This window comes from Manis javanica, chromosome 2, assembly GCF_040802235.1.
Source record: "Manis javanica isolate MJ-LG chromosome 2, MJ_LKY, whole genome shotgun sequence".
In the NCBI taxonomy this organism is placed as follows: domain Eukaryota; kingdom Metazoa; phylum Chordata; class Mammalia; order Pholidota; family Manidae; genus Manis; species Manis javanica.
The window spans coordinates 147,337,096-147,364,707 of record NC_133157.1 but is presented as its reverse complement, the minus strand read 5'-3'; the positions used below and the strand labels follow the sequence as shown (position 1 = coordinate 147,364,707).

At 38.3% G+C, this 27,612-nt stretch overlaps 1 protein-coding gene and 1 non-coding gene across 8 annotated transcripts in view; one reads left to right on the top strand and one right to left on the bottom strand.

The window, feature by feature from the left end:
• Nucleotides 1-27,612, top strand: part of ANKRD26 (ankyrin repeat domain containing 26) — a 118,049-nt gene that overhangs the window by 22,245 nt on the left and 68,192 nt on the right. For 6 of the 7 annotated variants that reach the window (XM_073229557.1, XM_036998266.2, XM_073229555.1 and 3 more), the window contains 5 exons: nt 6,914-6,974; nt 7,068-7,264; nt 15,796-15,907; nt 16,205-16,266; nt 18,821-18,911. In XM_073229557.1, the coding sequence (XP_073085658.1) occupies nt 6,914-6,974; nt 7,068-7,264; nt 15,796-15,907; nt 16,205-16,266; nt 18,821-18,911 (523 nt within the window). The remainder of the gene's footprint in view (nt 1-6,913; nt 6,975-7,067; nt 7,265-15,795; nt 15,908-16,204; nt 16,267-18,820; nt 18,912-27,612) is intronic. The other variant, XM_073229556.1, reaches the window with a different exon arrangement.
• LOC118968334 (U6 spliceosomal RNA) lies at nt 26,905-27,011 on the bottom strand. The gene has a single exon (XR_005055956.2). It is a non-coding gene; the product is annotated as a U6 spliceosomal RNA (small nuclear RNA).

The following is a 27,612-nucleotide window of genomic DNA, read 5'->3' as shown; positions in this document are numbered from 1 at the left end:
CTGCCTCTTCTAAACCTGCAAGAGAATCCAATGTGAGCATAATATCATCAATGTAGTGATACAGCCTCACCGTTTGTGGTTTCTTCCATGTGACCAAGTTCTGGGCTATAGTTCATGACAGATGGTGGGACTGTGGAGGTATCCCTGTGGAAGGACAGTGAATGTCCACTGCTGGCCTTCTCACATGAAGGCAAACTGTTCCTGACTTTTCCTGTGCAATGTCAATAGAGAAGAAAGGCTTAGCAATAGCCACAATATAATGATACATTCCTAGTTGATGGCTTGAGTGTGTCCAGAATGGCTGCTATAGAGGGGAAAGCAGCATGTAAAGGGGGTGTGACTTCAATCAATTCCCTGTAGTCAACTGTCCTATGCCAGGAGCTGTCTGGTCTGGCATTTTCACTGCCACACTGGGGAATTTAAAGGACTGTTGAGTGGACTTTATGATGCCCACCTTCTCCATCTCCTGCAGAGTTTCTCCAATTTCCTTGTGCCCCCCAGGCAATTCATACTGTTTAGTACTTGTTACTCACTGAGGTACAGGTAGAGCTGAAGGTGGGTGCTTAGCATGTCCCCTCAGAACTGCCTTTGTCACACATATCCTCAGTCTGAACTCACCTGCAGTGGTCTGTAACCACAGGCCCTGCAGGATATCTACCCTCGAAATATAAAGGGATGCGAGAAATGTATACAGTATAGTCTTTTGGGGGTAAATGCCCTATCCCCAATGGGATTTGGGCTTTCTTCACTCTTAATTGCCTTACCCTCATAGCCGTCTATCACAACAAGGGTCCCGGGAAAACACTCAGGGTTGCCATAAATCAGAGAACACTCAGCTCCTGTGTCTACCAGTGCCAAGACATGTACATTCACAGGGAACCAATGAATTGCTAATTCTACATGTGGCCTCCAGTCCCCACCACTTCCCCCAAGGTGGGGACCTTGACTCCCACCTTAGTCAAACTGCAATGCCCAATCATCCTCATGTGGATGAGAGGGCCCAGGTGAATATTGAGTACTGCCCCCAGGAAGTTTTGCAGGGACACAGGCTGGGCATGAGGCCTTGACTCTGGTTACTATGTCCTGGACCTTAGCAGCTGGAACTGCTGCTCTGGCTTTAATTGGTGCCACAGTTCTAACAACATGCTTTTGGGCTGCCCACCAAGTTTTCCTTTCACTACCCTGGCCTTTATCAAATAGACCCACATCTGGTTCCTCAAGACCTTCACGGGGCCTTTTGCACCTCTCCTTTCAGTTGTAGCCCATACTTCCCTCTGTGCCCTTCTTGTTTCAACCTCCCCGAGATCTGCTAAAGTACGAGTAGCCTCACTTATGGGTTACCCTACATGGGGGCAAGAGTATTCACTAGGGACTCAAAGATGTGGATGTGGGAGTTGTATGCAGCACCAGATTTCTTAGTCCTACAGTGAACAACTCCTTATCAGGGCCCAGGGGTCCATATTATAGATGATATTTTTCATGCCCAATCCCTGCAATACCTGTTGGAGCTCTACATATGTTTTCTAGCCTAGTGGATAAATATGGTAAATCACCCTGACTAGGCCAAACTGCCCTGATGGCAGCTGTCTGCCATTCCAGAAGTGTCTGATTCCCTGAGGCATAATGGGCACTTTGCAACTGCTGCTAGAGGGAAGGATGAGTCATGAGGGAAGCCAGTCTACTCACCTCAGTAGCTGACATAGGTTTTCTACCCCCATATCCCAGAGATATAAAAGCCATGTAGGCAGATTCCGATGGCCTTTGCCTATACCTGACGCTCATGTCCACCAGCTTATCCTGGGCATAGGGGTAGAGCATGGAGTCCTCCACAACCTGGGGAGGGGGGCTGCTCCTCCCCCTGAGGAGCCTGCAGTTGTTTCATTTTTATTTTTTTAATTATGGGCAGACGGACCTTTAATACAGGAGAGGCTGGTATCTTAGGGGGTGGCCTCGGCAGCAGATCGGCCTATGGCCCCACCTCCTCATCTCCTTCTGGCTCCTCCAATATCGTGGGGCTGAAGGCACCACTCTTTCCTCCCCCTCCCCCGTGGCCTCCTGTAACACGGCTTTTTTTGCTGCTTCCCCGTCACCACTGCTATGGAATTTTCCAGGAGTGTGACCTGTCTTTCCAATCACTGTCTCTCTTCCTTAAGGGCATCCCATAGGTTATTTTCCTGTTCCTCCAAGTGATGCTAAAATGTGTCTCTCTCCCACCTAAGTCTGTCTCTCCTCACTAACACTCTTGATAATCCTCTCTTTCTCCTTGATAGCCCTCTCTCTCTCCTGTATAACCCTCTCTCTCTCCTCAAGAACACTTTCCACTGTCTCGAGGAAAAAAGACCCTCCAATGCCATCTGCTATATGGCCACTCAGTGCCTCTAAGCAGTCTTCTAGCTCACAGAGGGCTAATTCTGTGGCTTCCAGTGTTTCCACCCTTCCCCAGTTCTGGGGAAGGCCCCACTCCTCTAGGAGGTGCTTTCCCCTAGACCAGTTCCCCAATAGGGGCTCCCAGATTGGAAGCCCCACAGACAAAGGGCTCCTAGGTGAAGCTGCACCCTGTGTCGCTGCAGCCACTGGGGCCTCCCAACTATTCACAGGGCAGGTTCTGGGCATCTCCCCACCGTCTCTAGGGGCTGCCCACTCAAGGGTTTCACCCCTTTATACAGATTTCAGGTTCAGAGGTCCTGCCAACTACTGCCAGGTGTAACTCGAGGGAGAGGAAATCCTGGGGCAAAATACCTTTAAAACTGAAATCAGTCAAAGGGAAAAATAAAGTTTAAAACCCATTTCTTGCTTACAAACTGCATTCCGGGGGCAGAGGCTCTGGCAGAGGCAAGCCAGTCCTCCACCCAACCTCTCAGGTTCAAATAAGCCCTTGGTTGCCCAGGTAACTACCCCTTGATATGGAGATGGACTACTTCTCTCCTCCCCTTAGAAGCACCTGTTGATATGGAGATACACTAAAACCAGGCAAGAGATTCTGGAAATATTACAATTTTACCCACATGTGTCATAAATAAAAAGGAGGTATATAAGTACATGATTATGAAAAAGAAGGTGGCAATATATTTATTAGCAACTTCCAATTGTGAGCTTATAATTTTAGATTAAGAAATTTCAACTTTTTTAGGCCCATCTTATTAGATATATCTTTTCCATTAGGTATATCTTTTCAAGCCATACATTTCTCCTTAGAATTCTGATTTTCAGCTCTTTCTCCAAGTGGAAAGTTGATAAGTACGAAACATTTCTTTTTCTATTTTTCTCTCTCTTTTGTGATAATTTACAGAATTTAGGTAGTGATAGATGACCATGTTCCACTAACTGAATGATTTATTTACAGTGAGAAAATTAACTTTTTATCACAGTCATATTTATAAACAAACAATTATAGAGTAATACAAATCAGAATGATTAGGGATATACTATGAACAAAAGCCTCTATTATATATATTACATACAGGAAGGTATACAGAGAGATATATATATTTCAGTATTTATAAATGTGTAAATTTAGGAATATACCAAAACAAAAGCTTCTGCTTTATATTATTTTAGTATATATATATAGTATATATAATTTTAGTGTGTGCATATATATATTTACATATATATTTTAGTGTATATATATATATATGAAATATGTAATACTTTATAAAAATGTATATTATAAAAACATATGTATAAAACAGAAGCTTCTGTTCATAGTATATCCCATCATACTTACATATATATTCATATATGTATACTGAAGAAATATTTACTTCTCCAAATACCTTATTGTATTTGTGTTTTTTCCTTTTTCCTTGTCTTAAGCTCATACTTGATTGGCCATACCTTATTTTTTCCTTTCTCCCTCCTCTCCTGCCTTTTTTTGTTGTTTATGATTTAACCTTAACCTAATTTTTTCCCTGCAGAAAACATTTCGTTAGTGTCTGTTCTTTCAATCTATCTCACTGCCCCTCTTGTCAACAAATTTGGTTATGCTTTTCTATTTAGTATGTGTATGTTGCTTTCATTCATGAATCATTGACCCACAAAGTTTATTTAATTTTTCCCTCTCTTTCTTGGATGGAATTGAATTTAAACAATCTTTTGTCTTTAGTTTTTGGCAAACAAAAAAGAACCTACTTGTACTGTTTGCAATTCCAGTTCATATAAATAAGATACTTCTAAAATCTAAAATTGTATTTTCCCCTACAAGAGATAATTCATGCAAGTATAAATCATGTCAAACACATTTCAAAATGTAACAAAAAATTTAAGTTTCTTAATGTTAGTTTTTTCAGTAATACTTCAAACTACCCAAGTATAAATTTTTGTTTTGGTTCTTTTGGTAAAGAAAATAATCTAGTACATATTACAGAATTTGTATAATAATCAATTAGCAGTAAGGAGAATAACATTTTGGTGCCACATAATTCATGTCTCATAATCCTTGCCCCTTTTATTTTTTTGGTATCATTAATGTACACTTACATGAGCAACATCGTGGTTACTAGATTCCCCCTATTATCAAGTCCCCACCACATACCCTGTTATAGTTACTGTCCAGGAGCGTAGTAAGATGCTATAGAGTCATTACTCGTCTTCTCTATACTATACTGCCTTCCCCCTGCTCCACCCCTACATTATTTGTGCTAATCATAATGCCTCTTTTACTCCTTATCCCTGCCTTCCCACCCATCCTCCCCAGTCCCTTTCCCTTTGGTAACTGTTAGTCCAATCTTGGGTTCTGTGAGTCTGATGCTGTTTTGTTCCTTCAGTTTTTTTCTTTGTTCTTATACTCCACAGATGAGTGAAATCATTTGATACTTGTCTTTCTGTACCTAGCTTATTTCACTAAGCATAATAACCTCTAGCTCCATCCATGTTGTTGCAAATGGTAGGATTTGTTTTCTTCTTATGGCTGAATAATATTCCATTGTATATATGTACCACATCTTCTTTATCAATTCATTTACTGATGGACACTTAGGTTGCTTCCATTTCTTGGCTATTGTAAATAGTGCTACAATAAACATAGTAGTGCATATGTCTTTTTCAAACTGGGCTCCTGCATTCTTAGGGTAAATTCCTAGAAGTGGAATTCCTGGGTCAAATGGTATTTCTATTTTTAGTTTTTTGAGGAACCTCCATACTGCTTTCCATAATGGTTGAACTAATTTACATTCCCACCAGCAGTGTAGGTGGGTCCCCCTTTCTCCTCATCCTTGCCAACATTTGTTGTTGTTGTTGTTTGTATGTCATTAGGATGTTGGCCATCCTAACTGGTGTGAGGTAATATCTCATTGTGGTTTTATTTTGCATTTCTCTGATGATTAGTGATATGGAGCATCTTTCATTGTGCCTGTTGGCTATCTGAATTTCTTCTTTGGAGAAGTGTTTGTTCAGCTCCTCTGCCCATTTTTTAATTGACTTATTTGCTTTTTGTTTGTTGAGGTGCTTGATCTCTTTATATAATTTGGATGTAAACCGCTTATCAGATAGGTCATTTATGGATATATTCTCCTATACTGTAGGATGTCTTTTTGTTCTACTGATGGTGTTGTTTGCTGTACAGAAGCTTTTTAGTTTAATATGGTCCCACTTGTTCATTTTTGCTTTTGTTTCTCTTGCCCGGGGAGATATGTTCATGAAGAAGTTGCTCATGTTTATGCTCAGGAGAGTTTTGCCTATGTTTTTTTCCAAGAGTTTTATGGTTTTGTGACTTTCATTCAGGTCTTTGATCCATTTTGAGTTTACTTTTGTGTATGGAGTTAGACAATAATCCAGTTTCATTCTCTTACATGTAGCTGTCCAGTTTGCCAACACCAGCTGTTGAAGGGACTGTCATTTCCCCATTGTATATCCATGGCTCTTTTATCATACATTAATTGACCATACATGCTTGAGTTTATATCTGGGCACTCTAGTCTGTTCCATTGGTCTATGGATCTGTTCTTGTGCCAGTACCAAATTGTCTTGATTACTGTGGCTTAGTAGTAGAGCTTGAAGTCAGGGTGTGTAATTACCCCACTTTAATCTTCCTTCTCAGGATTGCTTTGGCTATTTGGATCTTTTGTGTTTCCATATGAATTTTAGAACTATTTGGTCTAGTTCATTGAAGAGTACTGTTGATATTTTGATAGGGATTGAATTGAATCTGTACATTGCTTTAGGCAGGATGGCCATTTTGACAATATTAATTCTTCCTAGCCAAGAGCATTTGAGGAATTTCCATTTTTTAGTGTCCTCTTTAATTTCTCTTAAGAGTGTCTTGTAGTTTTCAGGGTATAGGTCTTTCACTTCCTTGGTAAGGTTTATTCCTAGGTATTTTATTTTTGATGCAATTGTGAATGGAATTATTTTCCTGATTTCTCTTTCTGCTAGTTCATTGTTAGTGTATAGGAATGCCACAGATATCTGTGTATTAATTTTGTATCCTGCAACTTTGCTGAGTTCAGATATTAGATCTAGTAGTTTTGGAATGGAGTCCTTAGGATTTTTTATGTACAGTATCATGTCATCTGCAGTGACAGTGACAGTTTGACTTCTTCCTTACCAGTCTGGATGCCTTTTATGTCTTTGTGTTGTCTAATTGCTGTGGCTAGGACCTATGTTGAATAAAAGTGGGGGGAGTGGGCATCCTTGTCTTGTTCCCGATCTTCAAGGAAAAGCTTTCATCTTCTCGCTGTTAAGTATAATGTTGGCTGTGGGTTTGTCATATCTGGCCTTTATTATGTTCGAGTACTTGCCCTCTCCTTACCCTTTAGATGAAGGTTAGCAAATGGCAAAACTGAGATTACATCTACATCTGAATGATTTCAAAGCCTCTCCTCTTTATGTTAGATCATCTAGTAAATGGTGAATATTATAGTTATTTTATCAAGTTTGATGCTTGTTTTTCTTAAAGCTATTAATTTTTTTCTAGAATGTCCTGAAACCAAGCTTAACAAAACTAATGACTGCTTCTCAGCAATCCAAGAAAAACAGTAAGCTATTTGAAGCCTGTCTGTTCTTGTGTTATTTGCTGATTCAAAATTACAGATATTTTCATGTACTCTTTACTTTGTTTTTCACTATAGCTGAAGCAAAACGTAGTGTAAGACCACACAAAAGAACCTTATTTGAGGACAGTAATTCTTATAGTGAAAATGAAGAAGTGGTTGAAACCCTTCCCAAGCCCTCAGTCGAAATCCAGGGCTGTTCTCATCCTTCCTTTCTATTCCCCAAGTCTGTGTTGAAACCTCCAAAGTCTTTAGTAGTCCTTGGTGTAACAAAGGTAAGTTGTTTTGCATTAAAGTTTTTCCTCCATGCTTTTTCACATACCACTGTCCTCGTATGCCATCTTGGAGGGAAAGAATTGGATAGCAACAAGGAAGAACAGCCAGATGAATAGGAAGATGAGGGGGATGAAGGGCCAGAATTCATTTAAGAAGAGCAAGATGAATATAAAGATTGAATAAGAGTCAAATCAGAAAAAGTATTATAAAGACACAACAGAAATAGGTTAAGTAACAACAGGAACTCTAAATTATAAAATACAGTAGAAATTATTTTGAATGTACAGTAAGAAAGCCAGGTAATAAAAAAAATGTTCAGATGCTTCTGAATGATTTATAGCTGATTTTTATGAAGAACTGAATGAAAATTTAATCCCCACTTTCAGGATTAATAAAGTGATAGGTTATATTTAATCTAGCAAAGACTGTGTTCATAGATAATACAAAATGAAATCTGCTTAGGCTTTATCAAATTTATTGTGAATTATGACTTTTTGGCCCTTCTGTTTCTAACTTAACTTACAATAACTCATGTTACTGTTTGGTATAATCTTGGTAAGTGTTTTAGATCTTTTTGAGAAGAAAGAAGAAATAATTATGCATTTTATTCAGTCTTCATTAGTCAAAATTTATGATTATATGAAGAGATTTTTCATCTCCATTAAATGAAAAATTAAATTTTAAGCTGCTACACTCTTAAATATATTAATGTAAAACTTATTCTTTTCTGGAGAAATTCTAATTTTTCTTTTTCTGATAGTGTGTGGGTGTAACAGATACATATGCACACAGCAAATGAATGAAATCCCAATTTATCATTTTTTTCTAATAGAAACTACTTGTTATTATAGAATCATAAGGAAGGAAAGATTGTTCACAGAATACAAAAAAATTATTTCTGGAAAATGATTATTACTTTTTAAAATGCCTCCAGCAACTGGTACATTTCATATTATTCTTGGGAAGTGTTATTAACTTTAGAAGTCACAGCTGTTAAACCTAACATGTGAATGCTTTCATATCTAATATTCAGAAATCGCGGTATTTTGGTTTTGTTTACTTCCTTCTCTCCTCGTGAATATTGGGTCCTGCCTGATAATCATAGATGTATTCTGTAACATCTTGAATTGGTGTTTCACAATTAAATCTTTTCACTAAACTTAAGAGTACTTATTCCAGAAATGAATATTTGCATGCATCCATTAAGGAGTATATTTTTTATTCTTGAGGCAAATGATGAAATATATAATTGAAAAACTGAGTCCCATGGTTCTTATTCTGTTCTTCTTTTTAATTTTCAAAATTTCAGAGTTCTGTGTAGGTTTGTATGACTTAAATATATCAGTTTAGTATGTTACAAGTATTTATCTTCTAATATCATATGTTACTTCTGGGTATGTTCATTAATTATTACTCCAAATGTGTTAATCCAAATCTTTCCTTGCAGTCCCTGCATGCCTCACATTTGATAGGTCCCAAACTAAAGACATTGTCCCTGACCTTTTCCTGAATTTTGGTAATCTGTTCTGTCCTCCAGTTTCCCTATCCTATTAAACAGCACCACTGAAACAGTGAAGCAGGCAAAATCCTGGCCTCCAACCTCTCCTGCCATCACTGCATCCCTTCACCAAGTTTAGTCTTTTTTTAAAAAATTTATTTTGGTATGATTAATCTACAATTACATGAGTAATATTATGTTTACTAGACTTCCCCCATCATCAAGTAACCCCCACATACCGCATTACAGTCACTGTCCATCGGCGTAGAAAGATGCTATAGAGTCACTACTTGTCTTTTCTGTGTTGTACAGCCCTCCCTGTGCTCCCCTCTACATTATGTCTGCTAATTGTAGTGCTCCCTTTTTCCCCCTTATCCCTCCCTTCCCACCCACCCTCCCTAGTCCCTTTCCCTTTGGTAACTGTTAGTCCATTCTTGGGTTCTGATGCTGTTTTGTTCCTTCAGTTTTTTTTCATGCTTTTATACTCCACACATGAATGAAATCATTTGATACTTGTCTTTTTCCACCTGGCTTATTTCACTGAGCATAATGCCCTCTAGCTCCATCCATGTTGTTGCAAATGGTAGGATTTGTTTTCTTCTTATGGCTGAATAATATTCCATTGTGTATATGTGCCACATCTTCTTTATCCATTCATCTACTGATGGACACTTAGGTTGCTTCCATTTCTTGGCTATTGTAAATAGTGCTGTGTAAAACATAGGGGTGCATTTGTCTTTTTGAAACTGGGCTGCTGCATTCTTAGGGTAAATTCCTAGGAGTGGAATTCCTGGGTCAAATGGTATTTCTATATCGAGTTGTTTGAGGAACCTCCATACTGCTTTCCACAATGGTTGAACTAATTTACATTCCCACCAGCAGTGTAGGAGGGTTCCCCTTTCTCCACAACCTCGCCAACATTTGTTGTTGTTTGTCTTTTGGATGGCCATCCTCACCAGGGTGAGGTGATACTCATTGTGGTCTTAATTTGCATTTCTCTGATGATTAGCAATGTGCAGCATCTCTTCATGTGCCTGTTGGCCATCTGAATTTCTTCTTTGGGGAAGTATCTGTTCAGATCCTCTGCCCATTTTTTAATTGGATTATTTGTTTTTTGTTTGTTTAGGTGTATGAGCTCTTTATATATTTTGGATGTTGGATCTGTCATTTATGAATATATTCTCCCATACAGTAGGATGACTTTTTGTTCTATTGATGGTGTCCTTTGCTGTACAGAATATTTTCAGCTTGATATAGTTCCACTTGTTCACCTTTGCTTTTGTTTCCCTTGCCTGGGGAGATATATTTATGAAAAAGTTGCTCATGTTTATATCCAAGAGATTTTTGCCTATGTTTTTTTCTAAGAGTTTTATTGTTTCATGACTTACATTCAGGTCTTTGATCCATTTTGAATTTGTTTTGCCAACACCAGCTGTTGAAGAGGCTCTCATTTCCCCATTGTATATCCATAGCTCCTTTATCATATATTAATTGACCATATATGTTTGGGATAATATCGGGACTCTCTATTCTGTTCCACTAGTCTGTGGGTCTGTTCTTGTGCCAGTACCAAATAGTCTTGATTACTGTGGCTTTGTAGTTAAGCTTGAAGTTTGGAAGCAAGACCCCACCTGCTTTATTCTTCCTTCTCAGGATTGCTTTGGCTATTCAGGGTCTTTTGTGGTTCCATATGAATTTTTGAACTATTTGTTCCAGTTTGTTGAAGAACACTTTTGGTATTTTGATAGGGATTGTATTGAATCTGTACATTGCCTTAGGCAGGATGGTCATTTTGACAATATTATTTCTTCCTAGCCAAGAGTATGGGATGGGTTTCCATTTGTTAGTGTCCTCTTTAATTTCTCTTAAGAGTGACTTGTAGTTTTCAGGGCATAGGTCTTTCACTTCCTTGGTAAGGTTTATTTCTAGGTATTTTATTCTTTTTGATGCAATTGTGAATGGAATTGTTTTCCTGATTTCTCTTTCTGCTAGTTCATTGTTAGTGTATAGGAATGCCACAGATTTCTGTGTATTAATTTTGTATGCTGCAACTTTGGTGAATTTAGATATTAGTTCTAGTAGTTTTGGAGTAGAGTCCTTAGGGTTTTTCATGTACAATATCATGTCATCTGCAAATAGTGACAGGTTGACTTCTTCTTTACCAACCTGGATGCCTTGTATTTCTTTATTTTGTCCTATTGCTGTTGCTAGGACCTCCAATACTATGTTGAATAACAGTGGGGAGAGTGGGCATCCCTGTCTTTCCTGATCTTAGGGGAAAAGCTTTCAGCTTCTTGCTGTTAAGTATGATATTGGCTGTGGGTTTATCATATATGGCCTGTATTATGTTGAGGTACTTGCCCTCTATACCCTTTTGTTGAGAGTTTTTATCCCTAATGGATGTGAATTTTGTCAAATGATGTTTCAGCATGTTTGGAGATGATCATGTGGTTTTTGTCCTTCTTTTTGTTGATGTGGTGGGTCATGTTGATGTATTTTATAATACTGTACCATCCTTGCATCCCTGAGATGAATCCCACTTGATCATGGTATATGATCCTCTTGATGTATTTTTGAATTTGGTTTGCTAATATTTTGTTGAGTATTTTTGCATCTATGTTCATCAGGGATATTGGTCTGTAATTTTCTTTTTTTGTTGGGTCTTTGCCTGGTTTTGGTATTAGAGAGATGCTGGCTTCATAGAATGAGTTTGGTAGTATTTCCTTCTCTTCCATTTTTTGGAAAACTTTAAGGAGAATGGGTATTATGTCTTCTCTAAATGTCTAGTAAAATTCAGTGGTGAATCCATCTCACCCAGGAGTTTTGTTCTTGGGTAGTTTTTTATTACTGATTCACTTTCGTTGCTGGTAATTGGTCTGTTTAGGTTTTCTGTTTCTTCCTCGTTCAGTCTTGGAAGATTGTATTTTTCTAGGAAGTTGTCCATTTCTTCTTGGTTATCCAGTTTGTTAGCATGTAGATTTTCATAGTATTCTCTAATAATTCTTCGTATTTCTGTAGTGTCCATCCTGATTTTTCCTTTCTCATTTCTTATTCTCTTTATGTGTGTAGAGTCTCTTTTTCTCTTAATAAGTCTGGCTAGATGTTTATCTATTTTGTTTATTTTCTCAAAGAACCAGCTCTTGGTTTCATTGATTTTATCTGTTGTTTTATTCTTCTCAATTTTATTTATTTATTTCTTCTCTGATCTTTATTATGTCCCACCTTCTGCTGACTTTGGGTCTCATTTGTTCTTCTTTTTCCAGTTTCAATAATTGTGACTTTAGACTATTCATTTGGGATTGTCCTTCCTTCTTTAAGTAGGCCTAGATTGCTATATACATTCATCTTAGAACTGCCTTTGCTGTGTCCTGCAGAAGTTGGGGCTTTGTCCTGTTGTTGTCATTTGTCTCCATGCATTGCTTGGTCTCTGTTTTAATTTGGTCATTGATCCATTGATTATTTAGGAGCATGTTGTTCAGCCTCCATGTGTTTGTGAGCCTTTTTGTTTTCTTTGTACAATTTATTACTAGTTTTATACCTTTGTGATCTGATAAGTTGGTTGGTAGAATTTCAATCTTTTTAGATTTCTGAGGCTCTTTTTCTGGCCTAGTATGTTGTCTATTCAGGAATATGTTCCATGTGCACTGGAGAAGAATGTGTATTCTGTTGCTTTTGTGTGTAGAGTTCTGTAGATGTCTGTTTGGTCCATCTTTTCTAGTATGTTGTTCAGTGCTTGTGTGTCCTTACTTATCTTCTGTCTTGTTTATCTGTCCTTTGGAGTGAGTGGTGTGTTGAAGTCTCCGAGAATGAATTCATTGCATTCTATTTCGTCCCTTAATTCTGTCAGTATTTGTTTAACATATGTTGGTGCTCCAGTGTTGGGTGCATATATATTTATAATGGTTATAACCTCTTGTTGGACTGCCCCCTTTATTACTATGTAATGTCCTTCTTTATCTCTTATTACTTTCTTTGTTTTGAAGTCTATTTTGTCTGATACAAGTACTGCAACTCCTGCTCTTTTCTCCCTATTGTTTGTATGAAATATCTTTTACATCCCTTGAGTTTTAGTCTGTGTATGTCTTTCAATTTGAGGTGGGTCTCTTTTAAGTAGCATAGAGATGGGTCTTGCTTTTTTATCCTTTATATTACTCTGTGACTTTTGGTTGGTGCATTCAGTCCATTTATATTTAGGGTGAGTATCAAAATATATGTACTTATTGCCATTGCAGGCTTTGTATTCATGGTTACCAAAGGTTCAAGGGTATCTTTACTATCTAACCATCTAACTTAACTCTCTTTAAGCTATTATAAACACAGTGTGACGATTCTTTATTTCTCTCCCTTCTTTTTCTTCCTCCTCCATTCTACATATGTTAGGTGTTTTATTCTGTACTCATTTGTGTTTCCTTTGACTGCTTTTGTGGATAGTTTATTTTATTTTTTTCCTTTAATTAGTATTTGATTGGTCTGCTTTCTTTGGTGTGATTTTATTTTCTCTGGTGACATCTATTTAGCCTTAGGAGGGCTTCCATTTAGAGCAGTCCCTTTAAAATATCCTGTAGATGTGATTTGTGGGAGGCACATTCCCTCAGCATTTGCTTTTCTGTGAGTTGTTTAATCCCCCCTTCAAATTTAAATAATAATCTTGCTGGATACAGTATTCTTGGTTTGAGGCCCTTCTGTTTCATTGCATGAAATATATCATGACATTCTCTTCTGGCCTGTAAGGTTTCTGTTGAGAAGTCTGATGATAGCCTGATGGGTTTTCCTTTGTAAGTGATCTTTTTTGTCTCCCTGGCTGCCTTTAATACACTGTCCTTGTCTTTGATCTTTGCCATTTTAATTATTATATGTCTTGGTGTTGTCCTCCTTGGGTCCCTTGTGTTGGGAGATCTGTGGGCTTCCATGGTCTGAGAGACAATTTCATTCCCCAGGTTGTACAGCAATTATTTCTTCAAAGACACTTTCTATCCCTTTTTCTCTCTCTTCTTCTGGTCACTCTTTAATGCAAATATTGTTCTGTTTGGATTGTTCACACAGTTCTCTTAATACTCTTTCATTCCTAGAGATCCCTTTTTCTATCTTTGCCTCAGCTTCTCTGTATTTCTATTCTCTGGTATCTATTCCATTAACAGTCTCTTCCACCTCATCCATTCTGCTCTTAAGGCCTTCTATAGATTGTTTCATTTCCTTTATCTCTCTCCAGAGTTCATCCCTTAGGTCTTGCATAGTTCTCTGTAGGTTCATAAGCATGGTTAAGACTTTTATTTTGAATTCTTTTTCAGGAAGATTGGTTATATCTATCTCACCAGGCCCTCTCTCTAGGGTTGTCTCAGTAATTTTGGACAGGACCAGATTCTTCTGCCTTTTCATGGTGATAGAAGTGGTTGCAGGCAGGTAGCACATGTGTCTACTGGGAGAACAAAGTCCCATCCTGCTTGCTGGTTACCTTACCCTTCACTGCTGCCTGTGTCAGTTACCCGCACACTGGGAGCAGTCTCTGGGATAATCTCGGGAGCTGCCTTGGGCAGTGCCCCACTCAGGCTAGCCTAGAACACTGCGGGGTGTCATCAGTGCATTGGATGTGTTCTTCTGTGTGAACAGTGCCCCTTCATGCCTTTTGGACCTTGCTCTGGCTTCTGCTGCCTGTGCAGTTTACCCACACACAGGGAGCAGTCTCTAGGATAATCTCCTGAGCTGCCATGAGTGGGGCGGCTCTCGGGGTAGCCCAGAGCCCTGTGGGGGTTGGCAGATGCATAGGGTGTGTTCTCCTGTGAGAACGGCACCCCTTCCTGCCCTCTGGACCTTGCTCCAGCTCCCTCTGTGCTGGGCAGCTACGCACCAGCGGCAGCCTCTGGGTCTGTGCCGGGTTTTCCTTTGTAGGTGATATGGTATATATATATATATATATATATATATATATATATTTATTCAGTCTGGATAGATACACTCTCCTTTGCACTGGGAGGAGACTCTGGGTGGTTGCTGTGGGCAGGGATTTTCTCTGGCTGCTCCACAGCTATGGCAGGTCAGCTGGTTTGCTTGCAGCACTGGCCAGGGGGAACTAATGGCATGCTGCTTATTGCAGTGAGAGGCTTTGGGGCTGGGTAACTCCCCAGGGGGCTGGAGCTCCTTAAGTTCCTTATTATTCCCAGCCTGCTGGGCTGAGTGTGCCAGGACGATTTTGTCCAGCTGTTAAGCACTTGTTCCTTTAATACTTTTAAAAAGCGCCTGCTTTTCTTTTGTCCCAGGGGAGCCGGCAGTGGGGACCGGCCTGTAGTCTCTGTCTCAGATTTTACTTTTCCATTTCTCTAATATCCAGTATACCACACAGTGTGTGTCTGTGCTTCCAGTGCAGGTTACTGGGACTGGTTATTTATCAGTCCTATGCTTCCACTCCCCATTCTGATTCTTTCCCTCCTGCTAGTGAGCTGGGGTCGGGGGAGTGCTCGGGTCCCACTGGGTCATAGCTTTGTATCTTACCCTCTTCATGAGATGCTGAGTTCTCACAGATGTAAATGTAGCCTGGCTGTTGTACTGTATCATCTGGTCTCTCTTTTAGGAGTAGTTGTATTTGTTGTATTTTCAAAAATATGTATGGTTTTGGGAGAAAATTTCTGCCTCTCTACTCATGCTGCCATCTTGAGCCCCTCCTCAAGTTTAGTCTTTTTTATTTGCTGACCATAATTCACTTTCTCAATCTTCCCCCCCTCAGTTACAAGATATAGCCTTTTTCTTGATCAGCATCTCCTGAGCTTCCCAGATACAACTGACTGTTCTCTTTTTTGCTTGACTCTCCTTTATTCACTTCAGTTGTAGAAATAATGAATGATACTAGTTTTCATGTTATCTCTACCCCTACTGGAATATAGGCAGACCTTTTATTTGTATTCCCAGCTTCTCCCAGGATAATGCCCACAATTTGATAGGTACAGTATATATTTGTGGTCTTACTGACTGACTGAGTGAGCAAGTGAATGAATATGTTGTTTTCTGAAATTGGGTTTTTGTTTCAATTTGTTTTTATAGAAAGAACCAACAAAGCCATCAGTTGGAAAACAAGAAAATTGTAATGATGCTGTTGAATGTACTCCACATAATTTGACTTCTTTTGATGGAGCACCCAAAAGTAATAGAGGTGGTAAGTGAGTTAACATCTATAAATTTTTTTCTATGCTTAAATGCTAGTGTAAAAAAATCTAAAGTGTATAGATCCAAATGTGACATCCGTTTCTTTTAAGGATTTTTCTTTTACCATCTTTCTTCATGAGTATCCCAACCACTACCAGTTTTTTCTTCCTGAAAATGCTTCAACTCTGAAATTTTCTGCTATTATTTTTATTTTATTGAAATGCTCATGAATGGAAATCAACTTTTATGTGTTTTTAAAAGTGATAGTAATTGTTCTCATTAGTGTGTCTGCAACTGCCTTTTATAGATATGATGTCTGCATTAGGATTGGGAGGGGAGGAAGACAGAGAATCACCTTGGGATTCTGAGGTACTGTTTTCTTTTCCTTTTTTTTTTAACTATAAGCCTTAAGTGATGTTTAACATAAAAGGAGATGCTTTGACTTTACTTTCTCACCATTTCATTATTTATTTTAACCTATAATTAGTATATAATTATGTGCTGAATACTGCATAACACAATTCTGTTAATTTGTAAGATTGACTTAATGAAACCAGTGTAATATAGTGCAAAAAAGTAAAGCCTAAGTCATAAGGGATCAGTTCTGATGTCATGTGAAAAAATTAAATTATTATTCCAGGCTAATCTATGGCCAAATGTATGATTCTATGGCATATATGAATGTGTAAAACTCCTAATGAGATTCAGTTTGGATTATAGTTTTTTACAATTTAGAACTGGAAAAATTAATGCCTGGGACTTAAAAGTATTGTAACATTTGGATTGTCTAGTAGCTTGGCAAGGACCTTTTAAGGAGAAGGAAAAGCATGGGAAGTGGTAATAAATGTATGGGATTATAATAACAAGTTTGATTTAGCAGTGTTTTAATGAGTAAAAACCATTCCAGATAGTTGGAGGAGCATGCATTGGATGCTTTATGGCAGCCATACTCATTGTGTTGTAAGTATAAAGTAATGATGACCTTTTCCAAGGAAACAACTGTGGAAGGAGATAAGGGCCTGATCTTAGATAATAGGCCACTGCTGCATAATGGTACAGGCATCATATTTGATGTCAGAAGACATACTAGTATCCTGGTTTTGTCACTTACAAGTATGGGATCTTGGAAAAACGTGTTTAGTCTGTTTAAATGTCAGTTACTTCATCACAAAAATGGTACTAATAACTACCTTTCAGGTATGTGTAATGAACAAATGTGAAAAACATTTGTAAACTGTATAAATGGTGCAATAGAAATGTGTGACGAAATGATCCCAGTGGTGTTCAGTGACAATATTGAGGACACTCTTTTTAAACATAAAAGACAATAAAATGGCAGTAGTGTCAAGAAAAGAATGGGGGAGTTGGAACAGTGTATGGATTTCTAATTTGGGGTTTGTTAAGTTTCAGTAGACAATTATTGGAGATAATCCATAGTTATACAATGATTTGGTACCAAGGCCATCACAATGAGATTATTTTAAATGTTTCAATTTTAAACAAATTTCTGTCACTGAATACCATCTATGTGCTGGGCAGTTAGACTTTGAAAGTACAAGTTCAAGGGTTAGGCTACAGTGGTAGGAGCAGAAAAACATAAGTCACTCTAAGTGCTTCATATAAAGAAATTGGAAAATGTTAGGTTAGAGAATATTGGGGGAGTTTGTAGTTAGGGTAGGGATTGAAGTGGGAATGGAATTTAGGTAGTCCAAAAAGATCTCTCTGGGTATGTCAAAAGCTGCCAGGTGAAAGGTGAGAAGGAGCCAGTCATGTGAAAGTCTAGGAGGAGTCTGGATGGAGAACAAAGTATTGCCTCTGTTCATACTTCACTCTAGTAACTTGGAGTGACGAGGAAGCAGGAACTGGGGTAACCATCATCATAGTCATTTTTATTATTATTGCTGTGTGTAGTAAAGAAAATGTGCATAATAAGTGCCTGGCACATTTTAGATGGTTAATGAATAATGTTCTTATTCTTCCCTTATTAAAACCTTCTATAGTTTTTGAAGAGTTGCATTAATTATATCAATAATTTTTTCTATTAAATGTAATTTAAAGAAAAATCTTCATCACTGCTTTGCCACTTTATTCAACCATTTTTCCTATCAATAAATAATAGTTGTATTCTTCCAAACCCTTGTTTCCTGAAATGAAGCAGTTTCTACAATTACCTGTTTATATTCAACATGACATGCTCCAAGGCTTCTTATGATGCCAAGTCTCTTATTTTAACACTAAAAAAATTTCTTTCTTTAGAAATAATTTTAAATTTATAGCAAGCATACTTATTAAAAAGTTATTTAAATCAGTATTTAAGAAAACAGTAGTCTTATTTGGTGGGGAATGCAAAGTCGAGTTAGATGTTTTGTTAAGTCCTTTTTGACTTGTGCATGTAAGTCAGGCTTTTGTCTATGAAAATAGTCTCTGGCCTTCCATGCTCAGTTTTACAGAATCAGTAGCTAAGGGAAGGTAAAAGATAGACTTGACCTAGAGAGAATAAATGAGGTTTCCTATTTAAATACTTTGGTTTTTAATAGATGCTTCTCCTATTTTTAAGTCTAATTGCTTTTAAAGTATGAAATTCAGATCTTCTCTTAGAAAGGGGTATCATTGATACATATTCTTATAAAGGTTTCACGTGAAAAACATTGTGGTTTCAACATTCACCCATATTATCAAGTCCTCATCCCCTCATTGCAGTTACTGTTCATCAATGTAGTAAGATGCTATAGAGTCGTTATTTGTGTTCTCAGCTGTACTGCCTTCCCCGTGACTTACCTATATTGTGATTGCTAATTGTAGTGCCGCTTAATCCCCTTCTCCCTCCCTCTCCACCCACCCTACCCACCCATGGTAACCGCTTGTCCCCTCTTGGAGGCTGTGACTCTGCTGTGCAACTCATTATTGATACTAATTTTAACAGAGTATCTCTGAGAGTCTTCCACAGAATGTTGATCATTTTTCTGGAGCTGCAGATCAAAGAGGAAAAAATATATTAAATAGTCAATTAGAAGGTAAGAACTGTATTTTATAAAAAAAGTCATTTGAAAGAATGTCAGTTTAAAACATGAATACTGATACATTCTAATATCCAAAGAAAATCACCTATTAAATGCGTAGTAATGAAAAAAGATGTGAAAATGAGAAAGTTATTTATTTTATCAGGTGTCCCCTGTGGATTGAGAGTTGTTAACACTAAAAGGCATTCAGTTATTGGTTTCATTTCATGATACTCTAAGACCTAAAAAAGTCTGGAAGTAAGGAAAAGGAAAAGAGGGAATGAAGAATGAGAAAGGCAGAGAGTAAAGGGAGCACAGGCAATAAAATACAGAAAAAGAAGCAGGTGTATATGGGGGATGGTGGTAAAATAATGGAGGAGCAGCACATTTGAAATACGGGAATCATATAAAGTGAGCTTCCAATACTAAAACCTGTCAGAGAAGGATAGTAAAATTTTCCCACTCTTAAACTGTTTTCCTCACTGTTGGGAAAGCATCAAGGATAGAGGCTCCTGATCATGCAGAGCTATGTTTACCTGCCATGGGTGAACATAAATTTTTCAGCTGTAAGTGTGTGTACTTGTATGTCATATAAATGTTGCAACTTCATAGGAGAGCATCACATGGGACAGAATTAGAGAATTGGAAGGAAGAAGAGAGCTGAGTCAGTTGCAGGGAGATCGAGGAAGCTATAAAGCTTTTCTGATGAAATTCCCATTAGTTTATGACTTTTAATGCATTTCAGTTTTGGAGAAGTGATACTGATGAATCTGATGCTACATTTCAGAAGATTTAAGATAAGGTAAAGGAATGGGGAAGGAGACTCAAAATCGACCAGAGTTTCTCAAATTTTAATGAATCACTTGGGAGCTTGTTGAAAATGCACATTCTGAGTTGCTGGTCTGGAATTCTGCATTTTTTTTTAATGTTAAGAGAAAATTTATTGTCTTACAATATCCATTTAAATAAACAGTAGGTAAGGGAACAAAAAAATCTTTTAAGGAAAGCAGAAAGAGGAAATTAATCCCTGACATATCATCTGTGGCCATTGGACCCAATTCTAGTCTTTGACTTTCTTTTTTGAGGAGATCTAACTAAGGATTTATGATTAATTCTTTCTTAGAGGTCTGGCAAAGAACAAAGAAAAAATATATTCATTAAAACAAACCAAAACTCTTATCTTGCTATAACTCTATGGAACTCCTACACATTTAAAACAGAATCTTCGTGATTTTGTATCCCTTATCTTAGAACATTTTTTATTCTTCATCTCAGGATTTATATTATTATAACTCATTGTGGAAGCTAGCCTTCAAGATAGTCCCCAATAATTCCTGCCTCTTGGTATTCAGGCCTTGGGTCATCCCTCCAGTTGACTGTGTACTCCCATTCCTGTGACTCTTGTACTTGTTATTTTTATTTTTATTAAGGTATCATTGATATATAATCTTATGAAGGTATCACAAGAAAAACAATATGGTTACTACATTCACCCTTATTATTAAGTTCCCCCCAAATCCCTTGCAGTCATTGTCCATCAGTGTAGTAAGATGCCACAGAGTCCCTACTTGTCTTCCCTGTGACCCCACACACACCTTTTCCACCAATTATGATACCCCTCAATCCCCTTCACCGTTTCTTACCCCTCCCCTTTGGTAATCGCTAGTCCCTTTTTGGGGTCTGTGAGTCTGCTGCTATTTTCTTCCTTCATTTTGCTTCGTTGTTATACTCCACAAATGAGGGAAATCATTTGCTATTTGTCTTTCTCTGCCTATTTCACTGAGCATAATATCCTCCAGCTCTATCCATGTTGTTGCAAATAGTAGGATTTGTTTCTTTCTTATGGCTGAATAGTATTCCATTGTGTATATGTACCACATCTTCTTTATCCATTCATCTACTGATGGACACTTAGGTTGCTTCCATTTATTGGCTATTGTAAATGGTGCTGCAATAAACATAGGGTGCATCTGTCTTTTTCAAACTGGGCTGCTGCATTCTTAGGGTAAATTCCTAGAAGTGGAATTCCTGTGTCAAATGGTATTTCTATTTTAAGTTTTTTGAGGAACCTCCATACTGCTTTCCACAGTGGTTGAACTAATTTACATTCCCCCCAGCAGTGTAGGAGGGTCCCCCTTTCTCCACATCCTTGTCAACAATTGTTGTTGTTTGTCTTTTGGATGGTGGCCATTCTAACTGGTGTGAGGTGATATCTCATTGTGGTTTTAATTTGCATTTCTCTGATGATTACTGATGTGGAACATCTTTTCATGTGCCTGTTGGCCATCTGAATTTCTTCTTTGGAGAAGTGTTTGATCAGCTCCTCTGCCCATTTTTTAATTGGATTATTTGCTTTTTGTTTGTTGAGTTTTGTGAGCTCTTTCTATATTTTGGATGTCAACCCCTTATCGGATATGTCATTTATGATATTCTTCCATACTCTAGGATGCCTTTTGTTCTACTGATGGTGTCCTTTGCTGTACATAAGCTTTTTAGTTTGATATAGTCCCACTTGTTCATTCTTGCTTTTGTTTCGCTTGCCAGGGGAGATTCGTTCATGAAGAAGTTGTTCATGTTTATTTTCAAGAGAGTTTGGCCTATGTTTTCTTCTAAGAGTTTTATTGTTTCATGACTTGCATTCAGGTCTTTGATCCATTTTGAATTTACTTTTGTGTCTGGAGTTAGACAGTACTCTAGTTTATTCTCTTACATGTAGCTGTCCAGTTTTGCCAACACCAGCTGTTGAAGAGGCTGTCATTTCCCCATTGTATATCCATGGCTCCTTTATCATATATTAATTGACCATATCTGCTTGGGTTAATATCTGGACTCTCTATTCTGTTACACTGGTCTATGTGTCTGTTCTTGTGCCAGTACAAAATTGTCTTGATTACTGTGGCTTTGTAGTAGAGCTCAAAGCTGGGAAGCAAGAACCCCCCTGCTTTATTCTTCCTTCTCAGGATTGCCTTGGCTATTCAGGGTCTTTTGTGGTTCCATATGAATTTTTGAACTATTTTTTCCAGTTCATTGAAGAATGCTGTCAGTATTTTGATAAGGATTGCACTGAATCTGTAGATTGCTTTAGGCAGGATGGTCATTTTGACAATATTATTTCTTCCTAGCCAAGAGCGTGGGATGAGTTTCCATTTGTGAGTGTCCTCTTTAATTTCTCTTAAGAGTGACTTGTAGTTTTCAGGGTATAGGTCTTTCACTTCCTTGGTTAGGTTTATTTCTAGGTATTTTATTCTTTTTGATGCAATTGTGAATGGAATTATTTTCCTGATTTCTCTTTCTGCTAGTTCATCATTATTATATAGGAATGCAAGAGATTTCTCTGTATTAATTTTGTATGCTGCAACTTTGCTGAGCTCAGATACTAGTTCTAGTAGTTTTGGAGTGGAATCTTTATGGGTTTTTATGTACAATATCATGTCATCTGCAAATAGTGACAGTTTGACTTCTTCCTTACCAATCTGGATGCCTTTTATTTTTTGTTTTGTCTGATTGCTGTGGCTAGTACCTCCAGTACTATGTTGAATAAAAGCGGGTAGAGTGGGCATCCCTGTCTTGTTCCTGATTTTAGAGGAAAAGTGTTCAGCTTTTCGCTGTTAAGTATAATGTTGGCTGTGGGTTTGTAATATATGGCCTTTATTATGTTGAGGTCCTAGCCCTCTATACCCATTTTGTTGAGAGTTTTTACCATGAATGGATGTTGAAATTTGTCAAATGCTTTTTTTGGCTTCTATGGAGATGATCATGTGGTTTTTGTCTTTCTTTTTGTTGATGTGGTGAAAGATGTTGGTGGATTTTTGAATGTTGTACCATCCTTGCATCCCTGAGATGAGTCCCAGTTGTTCATGGTGCATCATCCTCTTGATGTATTTTTGAATTTGGTTTGCTAATATTTTGTTGAGTTTTTTTGCTTCTATGTTCATCAGGGATATTGTTCTGTAATTTTCTTTTTTTGGTGGTATCTTTGCCTGATTTTCGTATTAGAGTGATGCTGACTTCATAGAATGACTTTGGAAGTATTCCCTCCTCTTCTATTTTTTGGAAGACTTTAAGGAGAATGGGTATTATGTCTTCTCTAAATGTCTGATAAAATTCAGCAGGGAATCCATCTGGTATGGCAGTTTTGTTCTTGGGTAGGTTTTTGATTACTGTTTAAATTTAATTGCTGGTAATTGGTCTGTTTAAATTTTCTGTTTCTTCCTGGGTCAGTCTTGGAAGGTTGTATTTTTCCAGGAAGTTTTCCATTTCTTCTTGTTTATCCTGTTTGTTAACATATGGATTTTCATAGTATTCTCTAATAATTCTTTGTATTTCTCTGGTGTCCATTATGAATTTTCCTTTCTTATTTCTGATTCTCTTAATGTGTGTAGATTCTCTTTTTCTCATAATAACTGTGACTAGGGATTTATCTATTTTGTTTATTTTCTCAAAGAACCAGCTTTTTGTTTCATTAATTTTGTCTATTGTTTTATTCTTCTCAACTTTATTTATTACTTCTCTGAACTTTATTATGTCCCTCCTTCTGCTGACTTTGGGCCTCATTTGCTCTTCTTTTTCCAGTATCAATAATCACGACTTTAGACTGTCATTTGGGATTATTTTTTCTTCTTTAAATAGGCCTGGACTGCTATATATTTTCCTCTTAGAACACCATCTCTGCACTGCACAGAACTTTGGGCATTGTGGTGGTGTTTTCATTTGTCTCCATATATTGCTAAATCTCTGTTTTAGTTTGGTCATTGATCCATTGAGTATTTAGGAGCACATTGTTAAACCTCCATGTGTTTGTGAGCCTTTTTGTTTTCTTTGTACAATTTATTTCTAGTTTTATACTTTTGTGATCTTAGAAGTTGGTTGGTAGAATTTCAGACTTTTTGAATTCACTTAGGTTCTTTTTGGGGCCTAGTATGTTGTCTATTCTGGAAAATGTTGCATGTGCACTGGAGAAGAATGTGTATCCTTCTGCTTTTGTGTGTAGAGTTCTGTAGATGTCCGTTAGGTCCTTCTCTTGTAGTATGTTGTTCAGTGCTTGTGTGTCCTTACTTATTTTCTGTCTTGTTGATCTGTCCTTTGGAGTGAGTGGTGTGTTGAAGTCTACGAAAATGAATTCACTGCATTCTATTTCCTCCTTTAATTCTGTTAGAATTTGTTTCACAAATGCTGGTGCTCCTGTGTTGGGTGCATATATATTTATAATGGTTATATCCTCTTGTTGGACTGACCCCTTTATCATTATGTAATGTCCTTCTTTATCTCTTGTTACTTTCTTTCTTTTGAAGTCTATTTTGTCTGATACAAGTAGTGCAACTCCTGCTTTTTTCTCCCTAATAGTTGCATGAAATATCTTTTTCCATCCCATCACTTTTAGTCTGTGTATGTCTTTGGGTTTAAAGTGAGCCTCTTGTAGGCAGTATATAGATGCATCTTGCTTTTTTATCCTTTCTATTACTCTGTATCTTTTGCTTGGTGCATTTAGTTAATTTACATTTAGGATCAATAGATATGTACTTATTGCCATTGCAGGCTTTGGATTCATGGTTACCAAAGGTTTAAGGGTAGCTTCTTTACTGTCCAACTGTCTACCTTAACTCGCTTATTATGCTATTATAAACACAGTGTGATGATTCTTTATTTCTCTCCCTTCTTTTTCTTCCTGCCCCACTCTTTATATCTTAGGTGTTTTATTCTGTACTCTTTGCATTTCCCTTGACTGATTTTGTGGATAGTTGATTTTATTTTTTGCCTTTATTTGGTATTTGGTTGGTCTACTTTCTTTGCTGTGTTTTTATTTTCTCTGGTGACAGCTATTTAGCCTTAGGCATACTTGTATCTAGAGAAGTCCTTTTAAAATACATTGTAGAGATGGTCTGGGAGGTAAATTCCCTAAACCTTGCTTATCTGGGAGTTGTTTAATCCCTCCTTATAATTTAAATGATAATCTTGCTAGATGCAGTATTCTTGGTTTGAGGCCCTTCTGTTTCATTTCATTAAATATATCATGCCGTTCTCTTCTGGCCTGTAAGGGTTTCTGCTGAGAAGTCTGATGATAGCCTGATGGGTTTTTCTTTGTAGGTGATCTTTTTTCTCTCTCTGGCTGCTTTTCATACTCTATCCTTGTCTTTGATCTTGGCCATTTTAATTATCATATTTCTTGGTGGTGTTCTCCTTGAATCTGTTGTGGTGGGAGGTCTATGGACTTCCATGGTCTGAGAGACTATTTCCTTCTCCAGATTGGGGAAGTTTTTAGCAATTATTTCTTCAAAGACACTTTCCCTTTTTCTCTCTTCTCCTTCTGGTATCCCTATAATGCAAATATGGTTCCATTTGGATTGGTCACACAGTTCTCTTAATATTCTTTCATTCCTAGAGATCCTTTTATCTCTCTCTGCCTCAGCTTCTCTGTATTCCTGTTCTCTGATTTCTATTCCATTAACAGTCTCTTCTACGTCATCTAGTCTGCTCTTATATCCTTCCATTGTTTGTTTCATTTCTGTTATCTCCTTCCTGAATTCATCCCTTAGCTTTTGAATATTTCTCTGTAGCTTCATTAGCATGCTTATGACTTAAATTTTGCATTCTTTTCCAGGAGGATTGGTGATTTTGGTCTCACCAAGCCCTCTCTCTGGTGTTTGAGGGATTTTGGACTGAACAAGGTTCTTTTACCTTCACATTTCAATGGGAGTGGTCACTGGTGAGTGGTGTGCATTTCACTTGGGAGAACAAAATCCCGTCTTGCCAGTTGCCTTGCCTGTCTCCACTGTCCCTGCCTGTTAACTGCATACAGGGAGCAACCTTTGGGTTATTCCCCTAATCTGCCATGGGAAGGGTGGCCTTCGAGATGGCCTTGGGCAATGGCAGGGGTCACAGGCCAGCAGCACATGTTCTGCCACAAGAGCAAAGCCCCTTTGTCTCTTCTGCTCTCTGTGCCCGTCTCCACTATCTGTGCCTGTCAACTGTGTGCAGGGAGCAGTGTCTGGGTTAATCTCCTGAGCTGTGGTGGCAGGGCAGACCTTGGGATGGCTTAGGGCCCTGGTGGGGGTCGCAGGTGAGTGGCGTGTGTTCTGCCACCATAATGGAGCCCCTTTTTGCTTCCTGGGCTCTGCGTCTGTCTTCATTGTCTGTGCTGGTCAACTGCACACAGGGAACCACCTGTGGGTTAATCCCCTGAGCTGCTGTTGGTGGGGCGGCCCTCAGAATGGCCTAGGGTACTGGTGGAGGTTGCAGGTGAGTGGTGTGTGTTCTGCCGTGAGAACAAAACCCCTTTGTGCCTCTGTGACTCTGCGCTGGTCTCAGCTGTATGTGCCGGTCAACCACGTGCAGGGAGCAGCCTCTGGGTCTGGGCTGGTTAGCCATACTCAGGTAGAAGCCTCTGTACTAAGCTTTGTGGTTGCTGTAGACAGGGCTGCTCCCTGGCTGTTACCCAGAAATGGCACATCAGCCGGTTTGCTTGCTGTGCTGGCAGTGGGGAAGAAAGAGCAGGCTGCTTATTGCTGTCAGGGGTTTCAGACCTGTGTTGCTACCCAGGGGGTTAGGGCACCTGAAGTTCCTTAAAGTTCCCAGCCTGCTGGACTGAGTGTGCCAGGATGATTTTGCCCACCTGTTAACCCTTGTCCCTTTAAGTCTTTTTTTTCACCCACATTTTTTTTTTTGAGAGGGCATCTCTCATATTTATTGGTCAAATGGTTGTTAAGAACAATAAAATTCTGTACAGGGGAGTCAATGCTCAATGCACAACCATTAATCCACTCCCAGCCTAATTCTCATCAGTCTCCAATCTTCTGAAGCATAACGAACAAGTTCTTACATGGTGAACAGTACAAGGGCAGTCATCACAAAAACTTTCGGTTTTGATCACTCATTATGAACTATAAACAATCAGGTCAAATATGAATATTCGTTTGATTTTTATACTTGCTTTATATGTGAATCCCACATTTCTCCCTTTATTATTATTATTATTATTATTATTATTATTATTATTATTATTATTTTAAATAAAAATATGGAACGCTTCACGAATTTGCATGTCATCCTTGCGCTGGGGCCATGCTAATCTTCTCTGTATCATTCCAATTTTAGTATATGTGCTGCTGAAGCGAGCACCCTTTAAGTCTTTTAAAGCACCCACTTTTCTTTTGTCCCAGGGCAGCCAGCTGTGGGGACCTGTTCACAGTCTCAATCTCAGACCTTGCTTTTCAGCTCCTCCAATATCCAGTGCACCATTCAGTGTGTGTGTCTGTGCTACCGGGGCAGACATCAGGGCTGGTTATTTAGCAGTCCTGTGCTTCCATTCCTGCTCCACTCTGATTCCCTTCCTACCACCAGTGAGCTGGTGTAGGGGGAGTGCTTGCGTCCTGCCGGGTCACGGCTTTGTATCCTACCCTTCTTCATGAGATGTTGGGCTCTCGCAGATGTAGCCTGGCTCATGTACTGTATCTTCTGGTCACTCTTTTAGGATTAGTTGTATTCTCTGTGTTTTCAAAATATATATGGTTTTGGGAGATTTCCGCCACCCTTCTCACACTGCCATCTTGAGAAATCCCGATTCTGCATTTCTTACAAGCTCTCAGGTGATGCCAATGTCTCTGGTCCTTAGATCGTGTGCTCCATTGTAACTAGGGTGTAGACTTCCCCATAAGAGATTTGGAAGCCTTTGGATAGTTCAAGACATAACAGGATCGAGGAAAAGCATTGTTTTGCTTTT